Raw genomic sequence first — 21,141 nt, 5'->3', positions numbered from 1 at the left:
ATCCACTATCACACCTGGCTAATTTTTGTTTTGTTTTTTTTTTGGTAGAGATGAGGTTTCACCATGTTGGCTAGGCTGGTCTTGAACTCCTGACAAGTGATTCACCTGTCTCAGCTTCTCAAAGTGCTGGGATTACAGGCATAAGCCACCACTCCCGGCTGGCATGCAGCTTTCTCCATTTTGCAATTCCACAGGGAATAGAGTATCGGATAAAGGTTTAGATGCTCCCTGCCCCCCCAGAGAGTGGGGAAGTGAATGGCGCCCAGGCAGCCTGGTTCTCGAATTACCTGCGGGGACGATGACTCTCCTCTCGTTGGTTGTCATGTTAGGAGGAGGGGGGCCATTCTTCTCGTCCATATAGCTGTTGTAGTTCATGGGGTTGGACTCGCCTCCGCCCACCAGCTTGCTGCATTTGCTAACGCTGCAGTCCACCGGAGACTCCCTAAAGTGAGAAGAGACAAAGCCCAGAGGCGGTCAGCACTGACAGGGCAGCTCGCCCCAGCCTCTGAATCATGAGCCCAGGGCTCCGATGACAACCATGGAGCCATTGCCCAGCCGCACTTGGTGTCATGATGACGATGATGCCCACTTTCTATCCTCCATGCTGCCACCAGAGTTTTCTTCAAATCCCAGCCCAATCCTATAATTACAGTACATAAAAACTTCTGGCAGCGCCTTAGTGCCCTCAGACCAAGGTCTGAGCTTCTTTGTGTGGCATCGCAGCCCTCCCTGTCTGACTACAGCTTACATTTTTAGCCTCACTGCCAGGCAACCTAGTCCATGCTCCCAGACACGCCTTCCCCACAGTCCCCCAGCACTTGGTGCCCGCCTTGGTTATAAGGACTTGTCACACTGTCTGATTCTTAGCTTGGCCTGCGCCCCCTGACTGCTGAGTTCTTGAGGGGATGGTCATCACTTTCTTTGTTTAACCCTAGTATTCTTACATAGGAGATGGGCAGCAAATGCTTTCTCAGTGAGTTATTTCTATTGCACATATATAAGTTTAATGCATTTCTCATGCACTGTTGTATTCGAATTTCCCAATAAGCCCCCAAGATAGGCACAGCAAGGGTTACTATCTCCTTTTCATGATTAATGAAATCGAGACAGGGGCTGCCTGGCTCAGTCACACAGATAGTCAAGGTGGAAACAGGACTCGGGTCTTCTGTGTTGAGCTTCACTATCAAGCACACATGCAAAAGAGCTGGTTGCTACTTGGAGAAGGAATGGAATCCAGGAACTTCCACCTGATGGAGAGGTGCTGGCCCGGTGGCATTTTGCATCTCTGGCCCCAAGCTCACTGTGGACGCAGTATGGACATTCGCAAGAGAGAAAGCAGATCATCCAACTTAGCCTAGAACTACAGAACTTCATCAGCACCTGGTATTTTGCAGCACTGGTGATTGGGCAGCTGTCTGGAGGGGTGAAGTCCCACCCAGGGCCACCTGGCGCCTTGAAGCAGGCTGGCAAACACACTCTGCATGCCCTCCAGCCCAGCATCACGCACCTCCAGCATACTTGGGGGAGGTGCCACCCTGTCACACCCAGTGCCCGCTGCTCAGCCACTCCAGCAGCAGCAGCAGGACCAAAGGAGACGATGGGAAGGCCAAGGAGAAGCTGTAGCTGCCATTATACTGAGCAGGAAGCATTGGTTCTGGCAGCCTGGGAGACAGCCAGTTCTCTCAAGAGCTCCAAACCAGGCCTTCAGACCAAGGAGTTCAGATAAGGTTCAGATTACAGCCTTCCAACTCTAGGCTGCATAACCTCTCCGGACGTTCCAAAGGCCTGGCCACTGTCCTCCATCCCCTGCCAGGGGCAGGAACGGACCACAGCGAGGCCTTGAGGAGCAGGGCCGTGCCAGATAGGGACCCACCCATCCCACAAGCAGGGACGGCAGTCACTAACCCAGGAGAAGGGAGATCAGCCCAGGGCTTCCTGAGACCCAGGCAGGGCGGGGAGGCCTGAGCACATTCAATAAAGAAAATTAAATGAATTTGTTTCTTAATCTGAAAGGAAAAAAATATTGAAGATCACTTATCATAGCTGGGAGATAAATGCTCCACTGAGATATTAGAAGTCAGACGGTAATTTTTTCCTGATGTCTTACAGAGGGAAACATGGGCTGAAAATGAAAATAAGATGTATAACTCACACATGTTAGAATTTAAGGTTTTACTATTCGCCTACTGTTTTTCCAGGCAGAGAACCAAAAACCAACCGACAGAGTCCCCGATTGCTGAAGGTTTAACGTCCCCATGGCAGTGGAGGGGAGGCAGTAGCACATCAGGGCTTTTCACCAGTGTTTGGCCCTTTGGCTTCTGCTGCAGAAGGACCTGGCCTGAGATAAAGCAGTCCCAGTCAGATCCTGGTGCCTGAGTCTGAGCTGAGCTCCGGCCCGAGTGCACCGGGTCCCCTCATCCGCCCTGGGGCTAACTGCAGGCACACACTCACACATATGCATGCACACGTGCACACACACTCCAACACAGAACACATGTGCACAATACTTCACCCACATGCATGCACACACTTCAACAGAGAACACATGTGCACACACATGCATACTCACATGCGTGCACACACTTCAACACACATGCACAGACATGCACTGTACACGTTCCAACACGGAACACACATACTTCACCCACATGGAAGCACACATTTCAACACAGAGAGCATGCACACACATGCATGTGCACTTCATCTGCACACACATTCAATACATGCACACACACGCATACACATTGCACACACATGCATACACATTACACACACGCATACACACACACTCACGCACATGGTCTGGCAGCCTTTCCCTGCATCCTTGTCAGTTGTGAAACAGTCCAAGTGCTGCAGAAGTTCGAAGGATTAAGTTGGCCTGCAACCAAGTGAGCAAGGTTTTCATTGGCAGGCGGCCTCTGTGGGAGAGGTGGGCTCCACACTGCACGCTCTTCCCTTGGAGGACCCCCAGAGCAAGAGGGCACAGGGCATGGGCAGGGGTCTCTCGGAAAGGAGAACTACAGCAGGGGGCAGGATGGTGGGACAGGAGGGCACACTCCCCGGGCTCCTACCCTTTGTGGACGGTGGGGAGACGATTTTTGGAAAAATTCTTTTCCACATCAGCCAGGCCCCTGGGGATTTCTGAGTTAAAAACTGACCTCTTGCTGTGCAGAGAAGTCAGCACCTCAGAACTCACTGAAATGTAGTGAGCCTTTATGGTTATGGTCATGTACTGCAGGCACAGGTGGCAGGGCTGGTCCCAGGTGCCAGGGATGGAGGAAAATAAATGTGAAAAGCTGAAAGAAACATTTCCCCAAACCTGCCTAACACATGACCTTGTAAGGAGAGGAGCCACGGGCACCTAGACGAACGGAAAGTGGACGCAGAGGAGGAGGGGGCTCTCTTGCTGGGGTGGCCATGGCCACGCATTCCCTGGGCAGAACCCCCTCATTCACTGACCCACAGAAGTTCTCCCAGTTCCGCTTCCCTCCTCCTCTCTCCCTCCCCCGGCCCTGTGCACACACCTGCTCTCCAACTGGACAGGTGATCGGTTTGGCCGCTCGCCCGCCAGGGTGAGTCTCCTCTGGAAAATGGCCCTGTCCTCGGTCCCAGGCTTCTGCACTAGGACCTGCAGGCGGGTGTCCTTAGGGAGAAGGGCTGGCACCATCCTGATTCCCCACGCTTGCCCAGCTGGCCCTCCTCCCACTGCTCAGGGAGAGAAAGAAGGTAAAGCCATACCTTGCCCGCTCGCCTGCCAGACCTCCCTCCATTCTTGCAGCTCCCAAGCACCGTGCCTCCTGCAGCCAGCGCAAGCCCTGCGTGTGGCCATGGGGCTCCACGGCTGCCGCTCAGGGTGGGTACAGGTGAAGCCCAGCATAAAAGGCTGCTCTTTAATGAGGCAGCTGGCGCCTGTGAAGAGGGCTTGATGAAAACAAGAGGGAGGGGGAGTGCGGGACGAGATTTTGCCATTCAGCTTGCCTGCACTGCTGCTAATTTGTATTAAGACCTGCACTTACAGCTAGCATGGGGCTGGGGCCCACTGGCAGCTGATAGCACTGGGACAGGTGACAAGAGAGCCTGGGGCTGCCACAATAGAGCAGGGAGGTGGCGGTGGCCCCAAGGGTGTAATAACTCAGCACATCTCCATCTCAGGCCAACAGAGGCCACAGCAAAGCTGCCGAGGGTAGGGTAGCCCTTGTCCTTCATTTCCACCACTGGACATAGCTCTTTACTCCTCGAGTTCTGTTTGTGTGTGTTCTGTGAACACTGCTACTGGTTTCCAAAAAAGCTTTGCAATCTGTTAGGCAATTTAAAACAAGGTGTGAAATCTTGGATGTTTGGATGAAGGGAGATTTCAAAGATTTCTCCTGAAGATTACCTCTTTAGGCTATACAAAGATCTTCTCTACCTTCCTAGTCAACTCAGAGCATCTGAACTTGGGTATATCATCAGACCTGCACATCTGAGCCCAGGCTCACTGTCAAAGGATACCTGATGTTCACACGACCAAAGTGAGGCCTCGAGGGCTACCCAAGTCACATGGTTGCATTAGGACCCACGGTGTGTGACTCTTGCGTAGTATGCGTTCTGTGCAAAAATTAAACAATCTGTATTGCCTTTAGGATGTCTGTAGGACATAGATGTGACTTTTTTGTTTTTGAAAAGGAGATGCAATAACTTAAAAGCAAATTCCAAGAAAAGAAAAAGCATTACCCATGATAATCCACTATCCATGATAATCCACCCATCACCCTAATCCACTAGCTGTTTTCATCCCCATACACAGTAGATGCTGCTAACTTTTCCAGGATCCTGTGTATGCCTCACAGGAGTTTAGAAAGGGGCCTCACAGCGAGAGAGGCACAAGTTCCAGGGAACAGGAACTGATCCTTCTCTGTGTGGAATGTGAGTCTCTAGGTGTCCAGGGCATCCAGATCCTGGGGCCAAGCCAGGGAGTGTCAAGGCAGGTTAGCTCTGAACTCCGGTCCTGAACGCCAGGCTCACAAGGCAAGTCTTGCATTTCCCTCTATAAACTGATATTCTTTTCTTCACGGGATGTTTTCCCCAATCCCTGTGGTTGAGACAGGATGCAGCTGACAGTTATTTGCAGACCACAGTTTGGATCAAGTTGCTGAAGTCTACATGCGACACAGAACCTATGGGCCATGCTGTTTCAAGGCAACCCAGCCTAACAGAGTCAACCACAACAGGAAGACATGAAGAAAAAGAGCACAAAACTCTCTCAATGTGGGCAAGCCACCCTGTCTCTGAGATCCTCAGACCTCAGTCTCTGCAGTTGACCCTTTGCCCCTGGGCCAAAGGGTTTGCTACTGGGGTGAAAAGCAAGTGGGCATGGTAGCTTCAGGTGCACTGCACACCTCCTTCCCACCAGAGACACAAATGTCAATGGGTCTCTAGTGAGCATGAAGATATAACTCAGAAGCCCATGCTGTCAAGGAATGCAGAAAAAATACACTGTGAATCACAGAACAGTCCAGACCACCGTGGCCCAGCACTGTCCAATAGAAGTAGAACAGGAACCACATGTGCGAGCTACATAATTTTTTTTTTTTTTGAGATGGTGTTTCACTCTTGTTGCCCAAGCTGGAGTCCAGTGGCACGATCTCGGCTCATGGCAACCTCCATCTCCCGGGTTCAAGCAATTTTCCTGCCTCAGCCTCCCGAGTAGGGGGGATTACAGGCACGCGCCACCATGCCCGGCTAATTTTGTATTTTCAGTAGAGACAGGGTTTCACCATGTCGGCCAGGCTGGTCTTGAATTCCCGACCTCAGGTGATCTGCCCACCTCGGCCTCCCAAAGTGCTGGGATTACAGGCGTGAGCCACCACGCCCGGCTGAGCTACATAATTTTAAATTTACTAGTAGCCAGATTTTTAAAAGAAAACAAAATGATGAAATGAATTTTAATAATATATTAAAGTATATTAATATGTTAACTCAATATAGCCAAAAGATGATCATTTCAGCATAATCAATAATCAATGAGATATTTTACACTTTTTCCATAGGAAGTCTTCTAAATCCAGTATGTGGTTTATATTTAGAGCACATTTCAATTTTCAACTAACCGTATTTCAAGTGCTCAGTAGCAACCTGTGGCTAGTGGCTGCTGCATTGAACAGCACAGGTCTAGCCCATGAGCCAAGCAATCTCAAATTGTATACCTTGCCTTGGTTTTCTCATCTGAAGTTCAGAATCATTACAACATCCTCTCCTATCTTTTTGTGTTATGGCGAATTAGACCACTACAAACAATCAAATCATATGCAAGTAACAAACCGTCATTATCAATAATACGCAGAGGATATGAGAAGCACAGTGTTCAGGATGAGAGATTTAGAGAGCCTGGCATTTATTTCATTCTGTCATTGCTTTTGGCATAATTAAATGATAGGGTCTGACATGGTTCCACTGTAAGCAATGACATTTTTCTAAAACTCCTTGCTTCCTGCTAGCCACTAGTCCAGCTTACATGTGAGCCCTTAGGGAATATTTGTGGGGTGCTGGCAATAGCTGTGCCTAAGCTGCTTGGCTCTGAGAGTCCACAGGATTGTCTCTGCTTGCCCAGGGTGGGTGAGAAGATATCAATCTTTCTGAACCTACTTTGTTACCTGCTGATGGTCTGGGTCAAGACAAGCAACTCAAAAGCAGAGGCTGCTGCTCTGTGCAGCCAAAGCCAGGTAAATATCCTGTCTGTTCACTGGAATATTCACAAGGGCCCTCTCCAGCTGGCTTTTGGTGTGACTGGAGCCAGGTATGAGCTGGCAAGTGGGTTCCGAAAATCAGTTTCCTTGGGGGACCCTCTTTGCCCAGGATCAGTATCCTGGAGTGCTTGAGGATTCTCTGGGAGCAGGGGAGGGAGTGGTGAACAGCATACTTCCTTCCCACCAGAGACACAAATACCCATGGGTCTCCATTGAGCATGAAGATGGAACTCAGAAGCCCATGCATCAACGCAGGCTCAGCATTGAAGGGGCTGAGTCGGCAGACTTGGGTCTGCATCCTAACCTTAAACAAGCACCTTCTCTTTTGAGTCTGCTCAGCCATGTGTTCATTCAGTTATTTATTTGACGACAATTTATTGAGCACCTACCGTTTCAGACCCTGCCCACATGTCAGTGAGGGAGGTGATAAGAACTAGGACAGACACTCTAAGCAGGGTAAAGAGTGAGGAGGCGCTGGTTTCGATCAGGTGGCCAGGGGAGGCCTCTGAAAAGGTGAGGTTCAGGTAGAGAAACCCAAAACTCGTGAGGGAGAGAGTCATATGACTAGATGGAGTAGGAATGTTCCAGAATGAAGGAGCCCAGGGGAAGAGATTCTGAGGCAGGAGGGTGCCTGGGGGTCTAGGAGCAGCAGCTAGAGTCTTATGAGGCTGGTGTGGAGGGAAGAAGTGGGATGGAGGCGGCAGTAGAGAGGACGTCGGAGGGATGGTGGGGCCACACTAAAGGCTTTGCATTTTGTCATAAGCCATTGAAGAGTTTTGAGCAAGAGGGTTACAAATGAGGAAAGCATGGCTCTGGCTGCTTGCTGTCGGGAGAATAGACTTCAGGAAGCCAGGAGGAAGTGGGGAGAGCAGGATGCCCCCGCAGAAGCCTAGGAGAGGTGCTGCTGGCTTGCACCAGGCAGGGGCAATGGAGGTAAGGCATAGGCAGATTCTGGTTACAACAGGCCAGAGAATCTCCAACAAAGTTGGGTGCGGTGGCTCACGCCTGTAATCCCAGCACTTTGGGAGGCCGAGGCAGGCAGATCACGAGGTCAGGAGTTGAAGACCAGCCAGGCCAACATAGTAAAACGCCGTCTCTACTAAAAATACAAAAATTTGCCAGGTGTGGTGCCATGTGCTTGTAATCCCAGATACTCAGGAGGCTGAGGCAAGAGAATTGCTTGAACCTGGGAGGTGGAGGTGAGCCAAGACTGTACCATTGCACTCCAGCCTGGGCAACAGACTGAGACTCCATCTCAAAAAAAAAAAAAAAAAAAAAAAGAAAAAAAAAAAAGAAATATCCACCAGTGGGATCTGGGTCTTCAACAAGCATTGGGAGCTCCTTGGGGAAGGGCCCCATTTAGGAGGCATCGTAGAATAGGCCTCCCCACCAGGTGGGCATTGGCAGGAATGAGATGGTGGTGCAAAAGCGTGACACACAAGCAGAGGGAGCAGAAAGGTGCCTAATGGATGGCACGTGGGGCTGGAACCAAACGCCTGGGTTCAGGCTCCAGCTTTGCCTCCTCTAAATCCTTAGACAAAGCACTCTCCCCTGAAAGTCCCACTTGCCTTCCTGGGTAACAGTGAAGTTACAGTAACTACTTCATAGTATAGTGGTGAGGAACAAGTGGTAAGATAATATGGGAAAATGTTCAACACATCATGTCCTTCGACTTTTAGGAGCTCCGGCACCATCAGAATTACCTCTGGAGAGAGATTCATCTGAGGGGCTGCAGGCTCAGAACCTTTGAGCCTTCCTGAAATCCTACGATCTGGAAAGGTGGCTGAGATCCCAGTCGCTGGTTTTGGTTAGTGGGGTTGAAATATGGTAGGGCTGGGAGTTCCCACAGGCAGGTCTGGGGCCACCGGCTGCTCTGGAGGAGTTCTCCCTCCCAACCATGCTCATTCCCTTCTCTCTCTTCAATCCAGGCTGCTTTCCTCAGTGACCTCATCCACTTCCACGGTTCAAACTCCTTAGAGATGATGCCCAAACCTAAATTCCAGGCCTGAAAGATTATCTGAGCTTCAGTTCCCAAAGCCTAGTAGACATTTTTATCTGGATGTTCTACCGATTGCTCACAAGGAATCTCAAAGAGAACATTGACATCCCATCCTAAAGCATTTCCTGTGCCACCTTTCTGTGGCCGCTCACAGCAACAACTTTTAAAATGTGCAGGCTTTAGTCGCCTTTGATTCTTTCCTGTCATGTACCCCCTTCATTCACACTTTACTCACCTAAGCCCTGTTAATCATCTCTTTGCTATCGCCCTTATGTATCTGTCCTTTTCAGTTTCCGTAATCACTACCATCACTTAGTTCAGAACTTCATTATTTCCTATGTGGGATATTTTACTAACTTCTTCACTTGTCTTTCTGACTCTCCTATCCTACCCTCTGTGCCTAAGGACTGTCAGCTGGCTAGTCTTAAGTCACTGCTCTGATGAGGTTAAATGTCACGTCTGTGCTCAAAGTCAGCCTCTGGGTTAAATGTCACATCTGTGCTCAAAGTCAGCCTCTGGCTGTGGAATAAATGGCACATGTTTTCAGCCTGCTGTTCAGGGCCCTCTCTTTTTATTTTCATCTCTTTGTGCCTTTGGCCCAGTAGATTATCTGATATTTTGTGAATGAGACTGATGTTCTCTGTCTTTCAAGTCTTTGCTCATAACAATCACTGTCACTATAGAGCACCTTCCTAACGCGTCTCAGGCACCATCCCGGGTCCTTTCCCTGTGGCATCAGAGTAACGTTAGAGTAAGGAGCCGTGAGGAAGTGAATATCCCAGTCCTGTTTGAGAAAGGAGAAAGCTGGTGCTCTGAGGGGTTTCGATGACTTGCCCAAGGGGCAGAGGCAGGACATGAAACTGAGGCCGACTGTCTACTGTCCTCTTCCATGACTGTGTGATTTTCTCTCCTTGGACCCTCCTGTCTCCATTTCTACAAGCAAAGCCTGAACCAACCCAGTACTGTACCTCCTTCATGCGCACCTTCCAGGTGCCTGCCCCCTCCCAGACACAATGAGCTCCCACAGGAAGGTAGACACCTTCCTCATCCCTTCTCCACTCTTACTAAAGAATGGTTTGGTCACTTTTGCTCTGCTGAGACCCACCCAGAAGGGTTAAGTATCTCCAACGGGACAGGGAAGAGTAGCTTATTGCTAAGCCGTCCCCAAGAGGACTGAACCTGGGCCTGGGATTAACAAGAAATAAGTGTTCATGAGTGTCTGCATAGGCGCTTGGGGCCTGACTCCTACCTGGCCTCTGAGGGCTTCATGGGCCCCAGAGAGCCAGGGGGGCTTCCTAGCCCTACTTCACCCCATCTTCATTCTGTGGCCCTCTCTGTCTTAGCTCTCTAGGGACTGACACAGGCTTCCTGGCCCAGCTCCAGAGCCCCATCTGCTGCAAAAACCTTCAGTGCCAGAAGCCACTTGCTGCAGATCTGGTGACTTTGTGCCTTCCCCCAGTCCTGCACAGGCCTGGCGAGCTTACCTGGACCCATTCACGTGGTCATATTCCCGCTTGACATTGACCCTCACTGGCTGATTGAGCCACTCCTGCTGCGGTGGGAGGGGGTTGATCTTGTGGGGCTGCCCGTAGTCAGGACTCCCCGAGGCAGTCATGTCGGCCTTGGGGAGATGGGCCGCCGCTCCGTACGCTGAGTCAAAGAGGGACTGGTCGTCGCTCACCACCGACAGAGCCTCCTGCAGGGCCAGAGAAGAGACAGAAAGCCCAGTGTCACTCTTCACCGAAGCAAGTGACACTCTTGCTTTGAGCTGGCAAGGTGGCCTAGGGCTGCCCCAGGACAGCTTGTCTGGAAGTTCCTGTTTGACTCACACTCCAGGGGGCAGGTTTGCCCTTATGCAAACCAGATGGGTGTTTGCAGGTTACCTGGGTGAGGAGGGACTTTGGGCAGTGGAGTGGGGATGGAGAAATCATGAAAGTGGGTTCATTTATTGGTTCTGTAGTCTGGGACCCCCAAAAAGGAGAGTGGGGATAGGGAGGCCAAGAATAGTGGTGACTTGGCATGGAATATAGTATTGTGGTGGTGTGTGAATGCTAGATTTTTCCAGGCATAAGCAGAAATGCCTCTTACAAGCTGAGTGGATTCATCAGCAATGAGGGGGAGATGAGATTCAGCATTTATTTTCCAGGCAAGGCCAGTGAGATCCACCCAGAGAGGCTAGGTGTGCTGCTCAAGGTCACACAAGGGAAGGGTGGGGCCCATGGCTGTGGCCAGGCCAATTTCAGTTTCCTTATTTGTAACAGGGATAAAAATAGTTTTAGCAGAGAGTTGATAGGTGGATTAAGTGAGAAGATCTGGTGTGGGGGTGTAGCTTGTAAGAAATGCTCAGTGGTTTGCTGAGGGCCCTCCAGGAGGTGCTGGTGCATCCTATAGATCTCAATATTGATGACTCAGCCAGCCAAAGGACAAAAGAGGAATCTCAGACACATGAAGTGCCAGTCAGGGCAAGACCCTCTGAAAGAGGTTGTTGGGTCCTCCCACTCATATTATCCCATCACTGACTTGGGTGTGACTTTGGGAGATCATGGATTAAGAAAAGAAGCCTTGGCCAGGCATGGTGGCTCATGCCTGTAATCCCAGCATTTTGGGAGGCTGAGGTGGGAGAATCTATTGAGTCCAGGAGTTCTAGACTAGCCTGGGCAATGTGGCAAAACTCCGTTTCTACAAAAAAAAAAAAAGAAAGAAAGAGAGAAAAAATTAGCTAGACGTGGTGGCATGTGCCCAGCTACTTGGGAGGCTGAGATGGGAGGATCACTTGAGCCCCGGAAGTAGAGGCTGCAGTGAGCCGTGATCATGCCATTGCAGTCAGCCTGGGCGACAGTCTCAAAACAACAACAACAACAACTAAAAAATTTTGCACATTCCGGAGATCTGCTACTAATCAAAACATGAGGGTAAGAATCTCCCATTATTCCACGTCTCATCGAATCACAGGCATCCAAGGTCAGGGACCAGGGCATAGTGTTCACTACAGTCACATAATTACACCAAAGTAAGTCTTCCGAGAAGATGGTAGTCATCTATAATTGATCTATAATCTACATAATCAATATGTAATCCATAATTGTGATAATAGATGTGATAATACATACAAAGCACTTAGAACAGTCTCTGGCACATAGTGAGTCATGCTCAGAACATGTTAGGTATCGTGATTATTAGCATTCAAAAAAAGATTCTCTTAGGCCACCTGTTAGGGGCTGCCTTGTGTCCTCACAAAATTCATATGCTGAAGCCCTTACCCGCAGTACTCAGAATGTGAGTGTATTTGGTGATATGACCTTTAAGGAGGTAAGGTGAAATGAGGCTGATAGGGTGGGCTCTAGTCCAATATGACTGGTGTTCTTATAAGAAGAAGGAATTTGGACACAGAGAGCTCCCAGGGGAGTGTGTGCACAGAGGGGCTGCCATGTGAGGACACAGCAGTCATTGGCAAGCCAAGGAGAGAGGCCTCTGAGGAAAACCAACCCTGCTGGCACGCTGATCTTGGACTTCCAGTCTCCAGAACTCTGAGAAAATAAATTTCTTTTGCTTAAGCCACCCAGCCCTGGTATGTTGTTATGGAAACCCTAGCAAATGGATACACCACCTTTACTTGAAAATGTAGTGATAGGTGAACGGCACTTGTTAAAGCTGGGATTTGTCTACCTTCCTTGTGTAATTCACATTCCTGAATTAAATGTCTTCTTCAGAATGAATGCTCTTCATATGCCTGTAGAATTACAACCTGCTCCATGAGCTGTCTCTTGTCTCCCAGGGCCATTCTCCACCCTAGCAGACAGACAGCCATAATTCAAAAATGGAGGCTCTTCTATGGCTGTTTTCAGCTGGGATCAGGGAAAAAAATACTGGAATATATTCTAGGAGTCCTGCTTTTGCACCAGAAGTCTTTGGATGGTGTAGGTGCATCCAAACATACATTCAAAGCAGAGTTGCCCATACAATATTAAAACACTTACATCCCCCAACCAAGGGGATCTCCCTAGACCTAACATCTGCTGGGATCGTTCTTCATTTTCTACCAGATGCCCTTGAGTCATGCTCAGAGTAAAGCTGTACTTGTCAGAACCATTTGTTTCTTGGTTATTATATCCACTCGTGATTTCAGCTAGAGATCAGCTTTGGCTTCGTATCCTAAATTTTGAACTGTTATCTGGGCTCAAGGAATTATGGTTCTGAGCTGAAAAGGGTGACATTGCAACCTTTCAGACAGCTGTCCCTGACTCCATGAAATTCCTTGAGTTCCACACTGGAAGCAGAGGACACATTACCACCTGTGACCCCAAGTGTCTTTTGGTGATAAGAGTGAAGAATATGCACCACAGTCCTGCTACAAAAAGAGACGACATTTCAGAAATCAGGTAGCATCTTCCGCTGTAGAGAATGGCTTACGTTCTTAGTTTATCATTCATGAACCTTGGAGTTCCCAGTGAAATAATTTCTTTCCCTTCCCTCTTCTAGGTTGGGGGAGAAGATGATGGAATCTCAGAGGCAAAGAAGCCCGGGAGGCAGGGCTGGGCACAGTGATGCTCCATAGATGGGCAAAAAGTTCCTCCCATCATTATCCCAAGGAGGGTGGACCAGGCAACAGTGAACTCAGGATTGTCCTGACCAAGGGCACATGCAGACGGCAACATCAAGACTCACAGCAAAGAGAATACACAGAGAACACAAAGCCAGCGGTTCTGGAGGCAGACCTGGGAGAGACTTCTTAAGGAAGTAAGTGGTACACAGCTAGAAAAAACAAGTGATGAGATAGAGTGTAGGTGTAGAAAGGGCACAAAACCAGTTTGAACTCATTTTGGAATAGAAGTTTCCTTAAGAATGTAGTTCACAATCAAGGAAACTCCAATCAAGTGGCAACGTTGTAGGAGGAGAGCATCCTGGTTCACTGGGAATGCCTCACACTTCTGTCCAGTCTGGGCATTTCTCTCTGAGACTCTTCCCTCCCTGACGACCCACTGACATGCTCTTCCCTCATTCAGTACACCTCGTGTGCTCCCTGGCTGGATCCAGCTCCCTTGCAAGTTGTAAATACAGCTGTCATCCTGCCACAATCTGCTCAAAAACCTCAGAGAGCTCCCTAGAGATGGACCACAGCAAATCTCTTCTCAGCCACTTGTCTTCCAAAGCTCATCTTTGTCCCACCTGCCACCCTTACATCGCACAACTTCCTCTTGCTGCAACTTCTGTCCAATTCTAACTATTCTCACTGCTCCACTAGACAAGCCCTACTCAGGTATGCTTCTGTGTCTTAATTTTGTGGTTCCTTTTGCTGCAAGTAACCTTTCTTTACTCTTTCACCCTGATGCACAATTATCTTTGCCATTGTGTAAGGTAAGTGAGATCTTCCTGAGAGCTTCCTGTTTCCATGAAACCTTTCTGATGATGACCTATGACACCTTTCAGCTGTTAACAGCTCGTGAGAATACTGCTTTGGGTGTGCATGTGTGCACACACACACATCCCCCTTCTATTTGCAATCACGGCTAGACAAAAAGCTTTTTTTCCATTACAATGTAGAGAAAAGAAGAGATAGATCGTGGGGGCTGTGAAGAGAGAGAAGATGAAGGAGAAGAGTTCCCTGTCTGGCTCACTGGGCTGAATTTGAAAAGGCAATATGGGAAAGGGAAGGGAGGTGAGGGTCACTAAATGGAATAAAAGATTTGGGGAGATAAGGCCCCAAACAAGCTGATTTGAGACCCAAGTGAAAGAGCAGAGTTGGGAAGGAGAGCATTCTTGCCGCTTCTGCAAATAAATGGCACCCCCTTTTGCAGTTCAATAGCTTTAGGAGCACCCCAAGATCATGCCCTTGGCAAGTACACTGTCATTTTTATGATGCCACTGGCAGTAGGAAGCCTTCTCCAAATTGCTCTGGGAAGACCAGAGTAGGGACGGAGAAGGCAAACAAGAGGAATGAGTCTGGGCAACTTGATGTGGCTGCTGCTGTCTGCAGGCGAGGAGCTGCTGAGCTGGCCGAAATTTCACTTATTTGCAGCTTGTTACACATGAGGAGCTGTTGCTATTTCATGTGTGTCTTATAAAGCTCTTTACTTAAACTCTTAAAACTTTTAAAAGTTTAAACTTAAAACTCTTTCTTGTACTTAAAGCTCTTTACAGAAATGAGCATGTTGCTAGCGTTCAAGAACTTTCCACTGATAAATCATCAATAAGTACTTAACTGAGGTGATAGGCTGGGTGTAGAAAGAACACCAGCATGCAAATTCACCAGCCATCCTCAGAGGGACTACATTCCTTCCGTTTCTAATGACTTTGCTTCTCCTATTGTTGCTGATTATTTTATTCAAGGGAAGAGAAGTTAGTTATTATTTAAAAGACTTGTGGGGTCCAGGAGGCTTTAGACCATGCTATGTAAAATTGACTTCCAAGTGAGAAAGACAAGAGGCCTGGGCTCCTAGCCCTATGTGGGGCTCAGCTCTGGGGTTCCTTCTCGACCCAACAATTATCACTGTAAAAGGAACCCCCGGGCTGGCTTAGTCATTGGCTTCTGAGAAGCACTTTCCTTTGCAGAATGCTGGAAAGGCTGGGTCTGTGGGTCCAGAGCCACTGAGTCCTAGATCCACAGGGTGGCATACAGTCCCTTGTTCTAGTCAAGGAAGTGCCCCAGCACGTTTGTACCCAATGATGCCCCTTTACCAGAGACCTCTGGCAAGGCAAGCTGCTTGGGGTGGCATCTGAGCTACAGCAGATCACTCACATTTGCCAATAGAAATGCTTCCTTTCCACGACCCCCTCCTGGTCCTGGATCCAGCTGGGGTATGCTATCAGTAATGCACTTGAACCGGTAGGATGCTTTTTCTCCTCCAGTTTGGGCAAGGTGCCTTTAGTACATGATATAATACACCCTCTGTCATCGTTACAGAAAACAGATAAAAGTAGTAATAATCACAGCACTTATTAAATACAAAACACTGTTTACATGAGTAACCTAATTTAATCCTCCTGGCAATTCTATGAGGGACGTACTCTATTTTTTCAGATGAGAAAATGGATATTCAGAAAAGTGAAATAACTTGCTCAGTCACACAGAAAGTTAGTGTGATGTGGGATCCAAATTCAAGTCTACAGCCTAAGCACATAACCACTACTCTTCACAGGTTCTTTCTTGTGAATTTTCTGTCCTCTCAATTAGACTATAAGCTCTTTAAGTGTAACTCCGGTGTTTATTGTAACTTAGAGCATAAATCTTGAGTCAGAGAGATTTGAGTTTCTATCCAAGCTTCATCTGCTGCTCATTACGCAACTAGTACAATTTCCAAGAACTTCATTTCCTCATCTGTAGGTTGGGGATAATATCAGTACCTAACCTGGTAATTCTGGATAAAGATAAAATGAGATAATATGAGTAAAGTACCTAAATCAAGCACCTGAAGTTCTTGGGACAAAGTAAATACTTAAAAATGTGGCCAGGCATGGTGGCTCATGCCTGTAATCCCAGCATTTTGGGAGGCTGAGGCGGGAAGATCATCTGAGGCCAGGAGGTTGAGAACAGCCTGGCCAACATGATGAAACCCTGTTTCTACTAAAAATACAAAACTTAGCCAGGTGTGGTGGTGGGTGCCTATAATCCCAGCTACTCAGGAGGCTGAGGCAGGAGAATCGATTGAACCCAGGAGGCGGAGCTTGCTGTGAGCCCAGATAGCGGCACTGCACTCTGGCTTGGGCAACAGAGTGAGCCTCTGTCTCAAAAGAAAAAAAGAAAATAATTGTTTAAAAAGCTGGGCACAATGGCTCATGCCCATAATCCCAGCACTTTGGGAGGCTGAACCCAGTGGAATGCTTGAGCCCAGGCATTCAAGACCAGCCTAGGTAACACGGCATAACTCTTTCTCTACCAAAAAAAAAAAAAAAAAAAAAAAAAAAATTCACGCCTGTAATCCTAGCACTTTGGGAGGCTGAGGCGGGTGGATCATGAGGTCAGGAGATCAAGACCATCCTGGCTAACATGGTGAAACCCTGTCTTTACTAAAAAATACAAAAAATTAACCAGGTGTGGTGGCAGGCACCTGTAGTCCCAGCTACTTGGGAGGCTGAGGTGGGAGAATGGCATGAACCTGGGAGGCGGAGCTTGCAGTGAGCCGAGATCACGCCACTGCACTTCAGCCTGGGTGACAGAGTGAGACTCCATCTCAAAAAAAATAAATAAATAAAAATAAAAATAAAAAAAACAGGTGTGGTGGTGTGTCTGTGGCCCTAGCTACTTGGAAAACTGAGGTGAGAGGATCACCTGAGCCCAGCAGGTGGAGGCTGCAGTAAGCCATGATCGTACCATCCATCCTGGGCAACAGAGTAAGACAGTGTCTCAAAAAAAAAAAAAAAAAAAAAGTTAAAAAACATTTTAACGAAGGCCAATGCTGAGAAATGGCGTGAGAACCATTGGGTTGGAGATGGGTCAAGAGGGAGCTCAGATAAAGCCAGAGCGATAACTACTTCTCCACATGTTGATTGTTTAAAAGATTAGTTGCCTAAATTACTAATAAGTAGATTTGGTGATGATAGAGCCTGAAATGCAAATCCCATGGGCTCCTAGAGAACAGAGCCGATTTCACTAATCTGCGTGTCCACTCTTCCTTTAAAATCATGGGTGTCGTTCCATTGCAGGCTCAGCCCTCTGCCTGTCTCTGGTTTCTGAGTCCAGGCCTCTAGGTGGCATAGATAAGGCTCTGTTACATAGCCTGAATAGCCCTGTGAATCAGAGGAGGCATCTGTTGTGAGACAATGAAAATGGTAGGTGGCTAGCACCTATTTATACTGTTGTTCGTACACCACATACTCAGTGAATATCAGAAGAATGGCATGGGTACATCTGTGCATTCACAAACTTAAAAACTTCACTTTTTTTGGAATTTGTCACATATATGTGCCTATACGCATCTTTTCTTTTTATACTCTCAAATGTGTCTTCCAACATTTGTTTTCCTTAGATTAAGTCAAATGTTACTTTTCATGTGCACATCAGTTGAGTGATGGGGATGTAGTCAGAGCACGGCCGCACAATGGCCTGGCCGATATGAATGACGAGCAAACAATTGCATCTTCAAACAGTCTAGCTAAGGCCGAGGTGGAAAAGCCTCCAGAGGGGCAAGGAAAGAGGAAGAGGGTGGCTTGAGGATCTCCCCCATTTCATTCGGGAAGACATAACAGAAATTTCTGCCATTATCGTATGTGTGGGAAGGAACAAATATTTCACAGTTATGAGTCCAGTGGAGTTAGAGGAGGAAAAATGCCAGAAGTGGACGTGAGTGGGAGACCCTTTCTCTCTGTTCTTCCTTACACGTAGGCTGAGTTTCTAACACAGAATGACCCAAGACATGGGGCCTGAGAAGCACCAATGTCCCATTGTGTCCTTCCCATTCCTTTCCCTCTGTCCTGCCCTGAATCTCCTAAGGACAGCTGTCTGGGGCTGACCAGCTTGGCTGGAGGTGGCCGGTGAAAGGAATGTCAAAAGCAACCCGACCAAGTTCCCTGTGGCTACCCTGCTCAGTGGGCCCACTCAGCCGCTCCCAGTGCAGGGCTCTGGAACGCTAATCTCTGGCATATCCGTTACCCAGGGTCACCACAGGGAGCACACTAGTTTTGGCTTTTTATTACGTTATTTGCATAATGACACGAAGTCCCTTCTCTTGCCAGTCAGAGAGAATACGAAATGCGAACAAGATACTTAGGTGCAAAGCCCTCTGTGTTCTCTGCATTGGGAAACCAGCAGGCTCTGCAGCAGTGGGGGTGATCAGCCTGGGTTGGGGTCACTCCAAGTCTCATCTGAAGTGCCAAGAGCAGGTAGCCGCTGTTAGCAAGGCCAAGCCTTTTGCTTCTCTCTCCTCTCTACATGTGGGCATTTCTTGCTCCTTATTTCCACTGCATAAAGGGCAGGGAGGGAGAAGGGAAGAGGAGGTAAATTTTATGGAAAGTTGGATAAGGAAGAAGGTGGGAAACATTAGTCAGTCATCAAGCATTAACTGAAAACTCCTTTGCGTGAGGCACAGTCGTTTTCTCAAAATGACCATCAGAATATTTCTGATCTTTGCCTCTCTCTTCCCATCAAAAGGCAGAGCTTATTTTCTTCCCCCTTGAACTCAGATGGAACTTTATGATTGCCTCAAGAAATGGCCTTGCATGACTTCCGGGACAAAGTGATAAAGGTATTATGACTTCCACCTGCTTCTTGTTCTCTCTTGGGCCTCTAGTCCGTGGAAATCGCCACCATGCTGTGAGGAAGCTCAAATTAGCCCAAGCTGAGAAACCGTATGGAGAGGCCCGCAGGAGAGGAACCGAGGCCACAGCCAACCACAGCATCAACCTCCAGACTTGAGAGTGACAAGCCTTCAGTGAAGGATAACAAAACTCATGAGCCTAATGGTTGGTTTATGCCACTAGGTTTCAGGGTAATTTCTTATGTAGCCATAGGAACCGGAACATCTCCGAGCATTTTACTCAGCAACCGAAAACCCATATTCAAAAGCTGTAGAGGTGACTGTCTGAGTATCCTTTCACTGTGGTTATTGACACTGGCTGGCAGGAATCAGCACCATGACTGTCCAGGTGGGGAAACTGAGGCATAAAGCATAACCTTTCTAGGTTCACACAGTGAGGGGGAAATCGATCTCTGCATTAAAGTCTAAGTCCTCTGATAGACACATAGTGGAATTATCTCCAAACAACAAAAACAAAATAAACAACAGACAAAAACCAAACAAGGACCACATTTTTAAATAACGATCAAATAGAACATGTATTATTTGATGACATGAAGTCTCCAAGGAACTTTTACTATCATCACCTCATTTAACCTTTTAAAATATGAGTTAGGATCCTCATATTATTGAAAAGAAAATTGAGACTTAAAGAGGTTTGCTCCTTGCCTCTGGCCCCTCACCTCCTGAGTCTCCATGCTGCTGGCCTGACTGCAAAGCTTCTACTCTTCCCCTAAGCCGTTTCCACTTTGCCGTCTCCAATTTTAGGCCGTAGCACACAGCCAAATCTGCCACAGAGCCTCAGAGTGCCTGGCTGACTTCTTTTCTTTTTTTTCTTTTTTTTTTTTTGAGACAGAGTTTCACTCTTGTCTCCCAGGCTGGAGTGCAGAGGCGTGGTCTCAGCTCACCGCAACCTCTGCCTCCTAGGGTCAGCAATTCTCCTGCCTTAGCCTCCTGAGTGGCTGGGATTACAGGTGCCCACCACCACGCCCACCTAATTAGTAGAGACAGGGTTTCACCATGTTGGTCAGGCTGGTCTCGAACTCCTGACCTCAGGTGACCCACCCGCCTCAGCCTCCCAAAGTGCTGGGATTACAGGTGTGAGCCACCACGCCTGGCCCCTGGCTGACTTTTCAAGGAGTCTTGTTGAACATCATTCCCTCATTCCCCCTCCCAAGTGCCTTTCCCCTTTCACTTAAAATTCCACTTCCTGGGGAGGGGGCTCAGCAGTGGATGACCCAGAGAAAGAATTCCTAGAAGATGCAATTGCAATTATTTGCAGACGAAAGTACTTTATTTAATGGCGTTTTACAAATGAAGGGTATGAGCCTAAGTGAGCATGGAGAAGAGGATCTCTGCATCCTCCCAGGACTGTGCCCTGTAACAGAATCCAGAGCCATGGCCTTCTGTGCCTCACAGGCCTCCCGTTCAGTGCTGCTCCAGGTCTCCCGTGGTATTTACCTTTGCCTGTTGACTTTGAGTGTTCACAGTCACTTTTTTGACCATAACCACATTTAAAGGGCATCTCTAAAGATCAAAGTTAAATTCTCCTCCCACAGAGAATGCTTTTACTGCTGAAAAGCAAAAAGTGCTGAATATGGAAACTCACAGGATGGGAGACAGAACATTCATCTGAACCCCATGAAGAGAACATTTTACAGTGTGTTTTACTTTCTGTTTCTTTACACTGGGTCTGTCCACTGTCCAGTGGCTTTTTCTAGATGGCAGTGGGAACCACAAAAGGGTCGGCAATGCTCTACTGGGTGTAATTCTTCACACTTGACCGTCCGGGACGAAGCTCCTCTCAGAGAATAAAGTAGGGGGTGGCCTGACCATTAAAGTAGGTCCCACAGTATCAAAGGGACAGGGCAAAGCCAGACTGAGATGTTGAGACTTACTACCATTAGGCAGCTTAGATGTTCTCTTCTGTAAGACGGAGCCAGTATTCTCTCACCTAGTCTGATGGGTGGGAAGTATTAAATACAGGCCTCACTGGAGCAAAGGTGGGGTGATAAAAATGGAACCAGCAACCACCACGACAAAACCCAGATGGCATGGGAGAGTCTGAAGGGAGGGCTGCTTCTGGGAAGGCCACCTGGATGCACCAGCACAAGTGCTGTCCCACATACTTTTCCCTGGGACTCTATTCCACCAGATTTCACTGGAGTGGCTGTACCCGTCATGAAAA

General features: G+C 48.2%; 1 protein-coding gene across 5 annotated transcripts in view; it reads right to left on the bottom strand.

Moving 5' to 3' along the window:
* FLI1 (Fli-1 proto-oncogene, ETS transcription factor) overlaps positions 1–21,141 on the bottom strand; it is a 121,995-nt gene that overhangs the window by 43,773 nt on the left and 57,081 nt on the right. For 4 of the 5 annotated variants that reach the window (XM_063671610.1, XM_063671611.1, XM_063671612.1 and 1 more), the window contains exons 2-3: positions 10,209–10,420; positions 288–442 (exon numbers count right to left, since the gene is read on the bottom strand). In XM_063671610.1, coding sequence (XP_063527680.1) covers positions 288–442; positions 10,209–10,420 — 367 coding nt within the window. The remainder of the gene's footprint in view (positions 1–287; positions 443–10,208; positions 10,421–21,141) is intronic. The other variant, XM_063671613.1, reaches the window with a different exon arrangement.

Source organism: Pongo pygmaeus, chromosome 9 (genome assembly GCF_028885625.2).
Source record: "Pongo pygmaeus isolate AG05252 chromosome 9, NHGRI_mPonPyg2-v2.0_pri, whole genome shotgun sequence".
In the NCBI taxonomy this organism is placed as follows: domain Eukaryota; kingdom Metazoa; phylum Chordata; class Mammalia; order Primates; family Hominidae; genus Pongo; species Pongo pygmaeus.
Note: the sequence above shows the minus strand (reverse complement) of the source record. Positions and strands in the feature narration are given on the sequence as shown.